Here is an 11,280-nt window from a genome sequence, read left to right as displayed (position 1 = left end):
CGGGAGCCCCGAGCCGGCTGCGGGGCGCCGGGAGCCGCACCGGGCTGAGAACGGGACGGGTACAGAGCACAGGGACCCCGTGCTTAGATGCAAAGAGATCTGCTCGCAAACGGGACTGTGAGAGGGACCGGGAGTGCGAGCGGGTCTGCGAGCGGGAGTTCGAAGCACCGGAGTTCCAACCGGGCTGCGAACGGGACCGGACTGTACAAACCGGGAGCGCGAACGACGATGGGAACGGGATCTGCGTGCGCACTCCGGGGAGTGCGAACCAGGCTGGGAACGGGACCGGGCTGGGGACGGGATCTGTGTGCGCACCCCGGGAGTGCGAACCGGGCTGGGAACGGGACCGGGCTGGGGACGGGATCTGTGTGCGCACCCCGGGAGTGCGAACCAGGCTGGGAACGGGACCGGGCTGGGGACGGGACAGGACTGGGGACGGGACCGGACTGGGAACGGAATCTGCGTGCGCACTCCGGGGAGTGCGAACCGGGCTGGGAACGGGACCGAGGTGGGAACGGGATCTGTGTGTGCACTCCGGGAGTGCGAACCGGGCGGGGAACGGGACCGGGCTGCGAAGCACCCAGAGCCCCAAGCGGGCTGGGAGCGGGACCGGGCAGGCGAGCGGCAGGAGTGCGGCCGGGGAGCGGCCGGGAGCGCTGCGCGCAGCCCGGAGCCCGCGGGGGGCGCGGGCCGGGCCGGGCTCGGTGCCGGGCGCTGACTCAGCCGCCGCCGCCCCGGGCCGTGACGCGCCGAGGGGCGGTCGCTGCCGGCTCCATATAACGCGGCGGCCGCCGTGCACAGCTCACACCGACCCTTCTGAGAGGGAAGAGGGGCTGAGCAGCCGGGCAAGGCAGGCGCCTTTCCTCCTCCTCCTCCTCTCCTTCTCGGCGCAAGCTGCACTTTTGCCGGCGTCAATGAAACTGGCAGCGATGATCAAGAAGATGTGTCCCAGCGAGGCCGAGCTGAGCATCCCCGCCAAGAACTGCTACCGCATGGTCATCCTGGGCTCCTCCAAGGTGGGGAAGACGGCCATCGTCTCACGCTTCCTCACCGGCCGCTTCGAGGAGCAATACACGCCCACCATCGAGGACTTCCACCGCAAGTTCTACAGCATCCGTGGCGAGGTGTACCAGCTCGACATCCTGGACACGTCGGGCAACCACCCGTTCCCAGCCATGCGCCGCCTCTCCATCCTCACAGGTACTTGGCAGGAGGTTCCTCTGCTAGATTCCTGCTTAGTTTGGGGGTGTTTTTGCAGTCCTGGGAGGAGGGAGGTATGATTTTTTGTGTTCAAGGGTTGGGCAGCTCTTCTTGGTGGACTGGAGGATGCAGGACCCAGGGGCTGCCTGGTCCTTCCTTCTCCAAGCCTCTCTTTGGCTTAGGAGTGGGTCTATGTCCCCATCCCTGCAACCACCTCACGTTCCCTCTTTGTCCCCAGGAGATGTGTTCATCCTCGTCTTCAGCCTGGACAACCGAGACTCCTTTGAGGAGGTACAGCGCCTGAAGCAGCAAATCCTGGAGACCAAGTCGTGCCTGAAGAACAAAACCAAGGAGAACATTGAGGTGCCACTGGTCATCTGCGGCAACAAGGGCGACCGGGACTTTTACCGGGAGGTGCAGCCCCGGGAGATCGAGCAGCTGGTGGGAGGGGACCCCAAAAAATGTGCCTACTTCGAGATCTCAGCCAAGAGGAACAGCAGCCTGGACCAGATGTTCCAGGCGCTCTTCGCCATGGCCAAGCTCCCCAGCGAGATGAGCCCCGACCTGCACCGCAAGGTCTCGGTCCAGTACTGCGACATCCTGCACAAGAAGGCGCTGAAAGGCAAAAAGCTGCTGAAGGAAGGGGGCCGGGGTGGCACGGAGGAGGCGTACGGCATCGTGGCCCCCTTCGCCCGGCGGCCCAGCGTGCACAGCGACCTCATGTACATCCGCGAGAAAGCCATCGGCGGCGGGCACGGCAAGGAGAAGGATCGCTGCGTGATCAGCTAGGAGCCCCCGCTCAGGGCGGGAAGGAAGGAAGGAAAGGAGGAAAGGAGGGGAGAGAGATGCTCGTTCCCGAACTGACTTTGGGCAGGTGCCCACCCGGGCAGAGAGGTTGTCGCCTCTCCCCCAGCCTCCCTCCTCCCGCTCTCATCGCCTCCCTCCCTGGGGGTGCATTTTGGGAGCGAGGGATGCGAAGGGGGAGGCGTTGGAGGGCAGGAGAGGATGGCACTGGGAACAGCCTCCTCCTCTGGGCAAAGACACAGGGAAGGGGTGAGCTGCTGGGCAGCCAGGTGGGAGGATGAGTGTGGAGGGCACAGACCTTGGTGTTTCTTTCCCTCCCAAACCACCCAGCCTCAGGCACTGCCCTCAGGAGGGAGGGCAGGGGCCTGCCAGCACCTGCCTGGGGCTTTGGGGTTGGTTCTTGGTTTTGTTTTTTTCTTTTCAACTTGAGAAGCTGTGCACGGACTCTGGCTCTGTGTTGTGTGTTCGTGTATGTCTGCAAAACATGCAGAAGACACTCCTAAGATGTTGCAAAGACATTGCAGAGTTACAGCCCCGATGGACCAAAAAACTGACTCTTGTTTACATTTGTCTTGTTTGATTTGCAAGATTTGGGGAGGGTGGGGGGAGCGGGAAGAGTTTTACAAAATAAAATAATAGGCACTTTATGTAGGTATTGTTTGTCATTGACATGAACAAAACAAAAAATCTTCAAGTGTTTCTACCGTGGGTGAAACTTGATGTTTTATTTTTTCTACAAATTAATAAAATCTTTTAAAAAATCACACCTGTGTGTTTGCCTTTGCTTCCTTGCCCTATCCCATAGCAAAGCTTGCTAAACAAAAGGCCTGAGGTGGCAAAAGCAGCCTCTCACTCAAGCCCTGTATTGCCCCATTTTCTCCGACTCCCAGTGCAAAGGTTCCCGCCTCTGCAAGCCGCAGGGGTTTTGCCACACAGGGTAACGAGGGGCCAGGCAGGGAGTTACTCACTCCAACGGGTCACTGAGCCAGCACTCTTTCCTCACTCCTCCAGGCCGAGTGACGGTGCTGCCAGCCCCACCACACGCGGCAGCGGCATGTCACAGCCTGCAGTCACCCTGCACACTGACATCACCTCGTTAGAAAGGGCTGATTGTGTTTCATGCTCTTTGCCGATTAACTAAGCACACTTTAATGATGTCAATACACACTGATTCATTGGCACCCCAGCTGGGATATTGTTTTTACTCTGCAATATGAGTAAAGGAAGTACTTTGCTCAAAAGGTCACCTTTACATCTGATGGTTTTTAATCTCTTCCCAGTAAAATGATTACTGCAATAAGTCGCAGTAATCATTGCTAGAAGTGAAAGGGAAACAGGATTGCTCTTCAAAGAAATCTTTTCCCACCTCCAGCTCATTTTCAATCTCCGCTTCCCCCTCATGCAGCAGCAAAAATCTGTGTTTAGTACATATTAATGGCAAAAAAAAATTCATATTGAAGCCACAAAACAACAGTGGGGGAGCGAGACTGCAAAGTAAACCATCCCAGTTTCGCTTGAAACTTGGATTCAAGTTGACAGAGTTAACTTGCTCCTCAACCAAGTGCCAGACATTTCTTTGGCAACAAGTTGTTTCTTCCAGCTCTGCCTCTGCCTGATTTCACAGGAACAGCAACTGGCAAAAGAATGGAAAACATCGTCCAGGCATGAGACACAGGAATTTATTGAGCTAGGACAGGCAATGGCTGGTGGAAAGGCAATTTCAGTAATAAAAAATGTGTACATTGTGCTTTGTTTATCTCGGTGTTCTGCTTTACTCAGAGTTTACACACTGGCACCTTCCCAAAGAAAGTACTAGTACAGTATCTCAGTGGGGAGAGTAAATCTCTGAGTTACAGGTGAGTTGCAGCCATTTCACTGAGCAGAATTACCTGTTCCAGCTGCTGAAATGTTTGTGGTTGTGGGAAGCCCCTGGATGTGAAACTTATCTGTACCATTCAGCCTGACTTTAGAATAAAATAACTAAAAGCTTTTATCATTTATGCCCTTTGTTTTGATTCTTGCTGTTCCTCTGTTTTAAGAGGGAAAGACATTGGAGCTGGGCCCAGGATCCCATGTGCTGCCAACATCCTGCCCGTGCTCTGGCCACATCCACTCAGTGAACACACAAGAGGGGCAGTTTGGAATCTATAAATCTTTATTTGACTCACTTCAGACACAATCACCAATTGTTTAAAAAGAGAAATGCAGAAGTAATTGAAAGCAATCATTCCTCTTCCAACACACAGGGAATGGAAAGTGTACCAGAGACTCTTTTCCAGAAGCAGGGCCAAACAGTACATGCTTCCCTCTTATGCTCCCTTTTGATGTTTGGCCATTTTTAAGTTAAAAAAAAAAAAAAAAAAAAAAAAAAGAAAAAAAAAAAAAAAAAAAAGCAGAAATGCCCTCTTTTTCACCAGCAGGTACTTTGACCCTTAGTGAGGAGAAAACAAAACATCTCTTGCTTGTTTGAACATAAAAAAGAACCCCACCCCAAGAGAAAATAGGAGATGGGATATATAAGTGCACAGTCCTGCAGCTGATCAAGGGAACGTGCCACTGCCATTGTCCCAGGAGAGCACACGGTGTCCTGGCTCAGTGTCACACACCCATGGTCCACACAGGCACAACGCCACAGCTCTGCAGCCACAAAACCTAACGAAAGAAATGTCCTCTTCTGCCACCCTGTTCAGCCTGGACAGGAGGTATCTCAGACCTGGAGAGTGGAGCTGTGCCTTCCCTACTCCTTGGGGATTTCAAACATGCAAAGGCTCTTGTACTTCTGCAGCAGCTCGTTTTTGGTCCGGACCTGCTCCCGCAGGTTCTGCAGCTGCTGCTGCTGCTGCTCTGGGCTCACCCCGATGCCAGGCATGGAGCTGATCAGCTTTCTCATCTCCTGGAACTTGTTCTTGAGCTCATTCAGTACCTGGTGAACATCCTGGCTGTCCTTGTCCATGCTGCAGAGAGAGAATTGAGACACTGTGAATTCTCCTATTGAAAATGCTGCAATTTCCACAACCAGGGTTTAAACTGGAATTCACTGGGAAAATTGCTCTTGATATCTAGCTACAGACATCTGATTCACCTATCCCAATAAAATGACACAGATGGATAAAGATTGGGTAGCTTACAGGCAAACTGGTTTCCTGCAAATTTCCAGGACACAATCCTGTCACCTCAGGATGTATTAATCAGGCTAGGAGCTGCACTGCAGCTTTCAAACATCACCCTGGAGCAGGTTAAATTCTCCCTCTGAACTCCTGTACCTCTCTTTGGGGAAGATAAGATTGCATATGTGTTGTGTGTAGTCACCTGGAAAAAAAGATCTCAGTCTCACCCATGACCTGTTGCTGCTGTAATTCAAAAAAATCAATGCAGTCAAACAGCTTGAAGCAGAAAACAGAAACTGTTCCCAGTGCCAGAGTGTCCAAAGGCAGAGAAAATGGTACTTGGGAGTTTTAAAAGGAGTCTCTGGGGATTTATACTTAATAAAAGAGACGCGCTGGGTTTTTTTCAGGTTGGTTTGGGGTGTTTTTTTTAAGAGCAGCAGAATTGGCTCTGCAGCCAGCTCTGTGCTTTTCAAGGCTCAGTGTTGTCTGAGGCAGCATCTGCCCTTGAACCCTCATTAGTATCTGACTCAGCTTTGTTAGCACCAGCAAGAAGTTTTACTGATTCCAGGCAAAAGCAAGTCCCCGCTTCCAGGCTGCCTGTTAATAGGGAGAGCAGGATTCTAAAGGTCTTTGAAAAACTGGGAGCCTGTTCAATAGCCAGACCTAAAAATAAATCAGCTTGGCATGACCAGGGCAGAGAGGTGCTCGATTATAACTTTGGAAAATCGTGACATGGCTGAGAGCAAAACTTTTAAGCAGATGGCCGCCGCTTGTTTCAAAAGCCTGTTGGAACAAAATATTCATTATTCCCTTCTAAATAAAACTGCAGCTGGTACTATGATGTCTCCCCATTATGCAGGCACTCAGGGCCAGGTTGGCAGTGGAAAAATACAGGAACACACGCAGCCAACCCCATGGCACATCTGGGGAAGCATGGGGTGACACTGCCTTTCATTCACCACAGCTGGAGGCTGGCTTTGACAGGGGAGTCCTCCTCACATCTCATCCCCTTTCCCCCTCAAAGAGAACTGACAGCTGCCTGTTGCCTGGTTGGTCCAAAGGGATAAATATTTCAGGGTTGGTGGGATTTTTTTCCTGATGGGCTGTTTTCCTGCTGGAACAAGCAACTGAAGTGATTTCCTATTTGTGGGCATGGAGAGGTGGGAGTGAGAAGGTGTGGGAAGAGTCTGCAGCTGCCTGCACTAACATAGGATTCAACACAGCATCCAACCACAGCCTGTGCTGATGCACTGGGCACAAAACCTGCCTTAAGGCACAGTGCTATTCACCACACCAGCACAACCCACCATCAGTGGAGCCACACAGTGGGACCTCAGCAGTGATGCCATTAACTGTACAAGGCTGAAAATATCAGCAGACCCAACTTAGGAAAACTTTCTCCAGACCCAAACAACAGGAAACAGCACCCGTCCTTGAATGTCAGCAAATTTACGTGATACATCCTCGCTCTGGAGCACAGAGTCACCTTGGAGATGCGTCTTCACAGCTGAGTCAGTGTCAGAACAGCAGGGCTGGGCTCTGCCACTCGAGGCAGTGTTAGAGGACAGCCTGTTTGCCATCTGTCAGGGACAGGAGGCACAACATCCCACCGCTGGCTGCCGTGGTGCCACCCTTCTGCCACACTGCTCAGCACCTACGCTGGCTTGAGCCGCCCAGGAAACGCCACACACGAAGCCAAGGGAGGAAGCTGGGCAGCAGGAGTGGGTGGCTCAGTGGGACAGGGCACAAGATATCCCTGGGACTCATCTGTGAGTCACTACAGCCTGATCAGTGACACATCACAGCCTGGGAGGTCTCATCCCGTGGCTACTGCCCACTTTGGTGATGGACACGCACAGGCCTGGCAGGGGATTTAGCCTCACTCTGTGGTCTGCACAGATCAGAGAGAATCAAGGCCAGAGGGCAACCTGATGGCCTATACTTAGCACAATGAGGAAACTGAGTGAAATTACAGTGTTTGTGTTCTCATGCCCATTCTGGACTGGTGTGTCAAAGGTATTCATTCCCATGGACTGGGCTGCTTGGGCTGCAGAGCCATTAAGGGTGAACCTCCCTCACCTTTCAGACATGCTTGCTCCAAGTGAAACATCAGCAGGACACAAATCAGCTCCCCACTGAGTGCACAGGGAGAGGGCAGGAAGAAAGCAATTCATGCTTCCCATGCCCACTGCCTCACCCTGCAGTCTGCCCAGGTAAGAGCACAGAGCCTGCCTGGATGGATTTCCATGGCAGAGACATGCCCTTTCTGAGAATTCAGATGAGCATCTCTGGAGGCATTCCTGTGCCAGAAACACGTCAGCTCTCAGGAGCCTTGTACCAGCACCTTTCACCAGTACAGTGCTTATCTGGAGCTGGGAAGAGAACAGTGTATGTCCCACTGAGGAGGAAGCCATCCTACTTTTAACAATTGCCCGGAAATAGGCTGCTTTCCTGATGCACTGCCTGTACTTTCTGAGGCTGTTATCAGCTCTCTACAGTTATTTGGAGCAATAACCCAGCGGACACACAGTGCTACTGCTCTGGGGTTAGTGGTGGGGCAGTGTACCTGAGCCATGGGAGCACCTGCACTGCTCAGGTGACCCCGACACCACCCAGGCACTGACTCAGAGTGGAGATGCACTTGGGGCTGTGCCAGCTCCCTCCAACACCCTTCCCAGGAACTCCAGCTGGGAGAAAAGGGGCAAAGGAGATGCTGGGAGGATGGAGAGCATCACTAGAGGGGTGACCCCATTGCCCTGGTACCTCTCCAGGGCATCCTGGGGAAGTGGAGGCTGGGAGCGCATCACTTGAGGGAGGATCCAATAGCCCAGCTCCCTGTTCAAGGCATTACGAGGATGCTAAGAATGAGAAAACAACTTAGAGGAACCCCACAGCTCTGCTGCCTGTCCAGAATATCCTACAGATGGCTGGCAGAACATCACTCGAGGGGGAGTCCCACTGCCCTGCTCCCCCATCCAGAGCACCCTGGGGATGCCGAGAATCGGGCGAGCATCACTAGAGGGGACATCCCATTGCCTCACTCCCTATGCAGGGCATTCCCGAGGATGCTGTGACTGGGAGAACATCACTGCCGAGGGCATCCCTTAGCCCTGCTCCTCACGCAGGCCGCCGAGGGCTCCGGTGTGAGGCAGCACCGTCCGAGCGGGGCAGGGCCGCGCTGCCCGGCGGGGCGGGGGTGGCGGTGCCCGTGCCCGCCGTTACCATTTGATGATGTCGTGGACGAGCGGCAGGAAGGAGAATTCCTCCTGCGCGGGCGGCAGCGGCGGCGGCTTCTGCTCGGCGGGCGGCTCCGGCGGCGGCGGCTCCTCAGCGGCGCGGCCCGCGGGCCCGGACGCCATGGCGGGCCGGCAGTGACGGAGCGGGCGGGGCGGGGCGGGCCGCCATGGCTCCGCCTCACGGCCCTCAGCGGGGCTGGGGCCGCCATGGCTCCGCCTCACGGCCCTCAGCGGGGCTGGGGCAGCTCCGGGGCCGCCATGGCTCCGCCTCACGGCCCTCAGCGGGGCTGGGGCAGCTCCGGGGCCGCCATGGCTCCGCCTCACGGCCCTCAGCGGGGCTGGGGCAGCTCCGGGGCCGCCATGGCTTCGCCTCACGGCCCTCAGCGGGGCCGGGGCCGGGGCCGGGGCCGGGGCCGCGGGCAGCCGTGGGGAGTGGGGCAGGGCTCTGCAGCCGAGCTGTAATCTCGCTGGGATTCCAGTGATGCCTCCCGAAATTTCCAGTGATCACCTCCCCGAAAATTGCAGTGATCCCCCCAAGTGCTTCCACGGCGATCCTCCTGAAACCTCCAGTGATCCCTCCTGAAATCTCCAGTGGTCCCCCCAAATGCCTCCACAGTGATTCCACCTGTGCCCCAGTGATCGGCTGCACTCCACCAGTGATCCTCCCTGAGACCTCCCCCACTGATTCCTCCTGAAATCCCCAGTGATTCCCCTGAAACCCCCATTGATCCTCCTGACACCCCCCAGTGATCCCAATGATCTCTCTACTGCTTCCCCCTGCACGCCTCCCAGTGATCCCCCTGAGACGGAGATTGTGGAGTCCTGCACCCCAAGGGCAGGGTGAGAAGAAGGGGTGCCAGGTACCATCCAGGTGTCCCAGGAGCCATTCAGGGACCACACGAACCACCCAGAGGTCCCAGAAGACATCTGTGTGTCCCAGTAACCATCCCGGGATCCCAGGAACCACCCAGCCATCCCAGGAGCTATCCATGGGCTCCCAGCCCCTCAGCACACTCAGAGTGGTGTCCCAAGTCACTATAAATCCGTCTCTTTCAAGCCAAATCTGAGGGGAAAATTGCTTTATTCTGTGTAAATAACCACAGTAGGGTTTCGATGTCTCTTATATCCCAGCTTTCCACCATGTTTTTTTGTTACTTGGTGTACTCAGTTTGACTTTAATGCAAATGGGAACGATATGGACTGGATGATGGGGATGTGATCCTTGAGATGCCTTAAGGACAGATGTTTATGTGGGACCAGACTTTCTGCTCAAGGGAGGAAGCATGGGCAGCATCAGTTGGAGGGAAAGCAAGCTGGAGTGTTGGATGAAAGCCTGGCTGGAGACTGGAGGAATCTGGAGGAAGAACAGAAGTGTGATGTCAGGCTGGGACTGCTGTGAAGCTTGGAGAGGGAGATGAGGGGGGTGAAGGCTGAGAGAGCTGGGGGTGCTCAGCCTGGAGAAGAGAGGACTCAGAGCCCCTTCCAGTCCTAAAGGGGCTCCAGGAGAGCTGGAGAGGGACTTTGGACAAGGACTGGAGTGACAGGACAAGGGTGAATGGCTTCCCACTGCCAGAGGGCAGGGATATATGGGATATTGGGAAAGAATTCTTCCCTCTGAGGGCAAGGCCCTGGCACAGGCTGCCCAGAGAAGCTGTGGCTGCCCCATCCCTGGAAGTGTCCCAAGCCAGGTTGGACAAAGTTTGAAGAAACCTGGTCTAGCAGAAGGTGTTCCTGCCCATGGCAGGGGGTTGGAAGCAGGTGATCTTTAAAGTCCTTTCCAACCCAAACTGTTCTGGGATTCTGTAAAGAAATGGAGCTCTGGTATGACTGACCTGCAGGGGGAAGAGGTGGCTCAGAATGGTGAGTGGTCAAGGCTGGGAGAGCGAGGGTGATGCCCCTCTGCGCCAAGCAGCCTCAATTTACTTCAGTGAAGTGCTGCCCTTGTGTTCAAACACAAAGCATCCCAGCATGGATAATACCAACCACAGTTGAGAGCTTTTATTGCTGGTTTGGCTTAGACAAAAGGCATTATTTAATTTTTCATTTGAAATAGGCCTCCCTGCTCAATGGTTATAGGCTGAGGAGGACTGGGAAGGCAATTTCATTTTTTAAACCAATTTCCTTCTGAAAACAAACAGAGGCTATTTATACATCTAATGAGAATGCTGGCAACCATTTAAATGGGGGGTATTGGCTGTTTGCTCTAAATATAGCAGATGCAATCGCTCACTTTGTTCCTACTGTCAGAAATAGATCCTGGTTTGGTAACTGATGCTGGAATGTGCAAAAGAGCCTGGGGGAGCCCAGGTTCCGCTGAGCAGATCCCTGTAGGAAGGCTGGTGGTATTTATGGCCCTTGACTGAGCCAAGCAGGAGGCACAGAATGCTGTGTCCTTCAGATGGGGCTGAGCCAAGAGGTTCATTTCTGCCTCTTTTTCAGGGCTGTTTCTAAAGCAAGAGTTGATTCAGACTCCATGGGGGACACTTCCCTCAGTACTGTGCTGGTTTTAATTCTCCCCTTGGCTTTCTGGGGGAGGGCAGCAGTAATTGCTGGGCTGCTGGATGCCTGCCTCTTATGGTTGAGTCAGGCAGTTGTTCCAGCAGGTGACAACATGCAGATACCATTCAGTACCTAATGTGCTGTCAATCAGCATTTCTTTTTGCCTTTCCATTCCCATTTGGAGTCTAGTGTTCCCAAAGTTCTGGAACACAGCTTTATCTAATTAGTGTGTCCCTGCCTCTTGCCTTCTCTTCCTTGTGGGAACAGCTCTGCCAGCTTCCCCAGGTGACCCACCTCTGTTCTTTGGGTCTTGTCGTGCCTTGTGGCAAGTCCAGGGGACAGCAAAGGTGTTTTAGTCTGGTTTAAGTTCAAAAGGCTCCTCCACCTCTGGAGATGTTGTGAATTGGTCAGATGAGAGAGACTGTATGGGGCCA

At 54.2% G+C, this 11,280-nt stretch overlaps 2 protein-coding genes across 2 annotated transcripts; one reads left to right on the top strand and one right to left on the bottom strand.

Moving 5' to 3' along the window:
- Positions 1 to 788: 788 nt before the first annotated feature.
- Positions 789 to 2,768, top strand: RASD1 (ras related dexamethasone induced 1). Its single transcript, XM_056503650.1, has 2 exons — positions 789 to 1,200; positions 1,439 to 2,768. The coding sequence occupies exons 1-2, from the start codon at positions 915 to 917 to the stop codon at positions 1,987 to 1,989; spliced, it is 837 nt and encodes a 278-aa protein (XP_056359625.1). The 5' UTR covers positions 789 to 914; the 3' UTR covers positions 1,990 to 2,768.
- A 1,605-nt stretch (positions 2,769 to 4,373) lies between these two features.
- On the bottom strand, positions 4,374 to 8,506 carry MED9 (mediator complex subunit 9). The gene is made up of 2 exons (XM_056503153.1): positions 8,334 to 8,506; positions 4,374 to 4,958 (listed from the first exon to the last, which is right to left on the bottom strand). Exons 1-2 carry the CDS (start codon positions 8,468 to 8,470, stop codon positions 4,742 to 4,744), a joined length of 354 nt encoding a protein of 117 aa, XP_056359128.1. The 5' UTR covers positions 8,471 to 8,506; the 3' UTR covers positions 4,374 to 4,741.
- Positions 8,507 to 11,280: the final 2,774 nt, after the last annotated feature.

Source organism: Oenanthe melanoleuca, chromosome 14, assembly GCF_029582105.1.
Source record: "Oenanthe melanoleuca isolate GR-GAL-2019-014 chromosome 14, OMel1.0, whole genome shotgun sequence".
Classification (NCBI taxonomy): Eukaryota; Metazoa; Chordata; class Aves; order Passeriformes; family Muscicapidae; genus Oenanthe; species Oenanthe melanoleuca.
The sequence above is the reverse complement of the archived record's forward strand: the minus strand, read 5'-3'. Positions and strand labels throughout refer to the sequence as shown.

Coding starts and splice junctions, on each gene's coding strand:
- RASD1 (XM_056503650.1), top strand. CDS start 915: ATGAAACTGGCAGCGATGATCAAGAAGATGTGTCCCAGCGAGGCCGAG. Junction 1,201..1,438: donor CCGCCTCTCCATCCTCACAG/GTACTTGGCAGG, acceptor CTTTGTCCCCAG/GAGATGTGTTCATCCTCGTC.
- MED9 (XM_056503153.1), bottom strand. CDS start 8,470: ATGGCGTCCGGGCCCGCGGGCCGCGCCGCTGAGGAGCCGCCGCCGCCG. Junction 4,959..8,333: donor GTCCACGACATCATCAAATG/GTAACGGCGGGC, acceptor CTCTCTCTGCAG/CATGGACAAGGACAGCCAGG.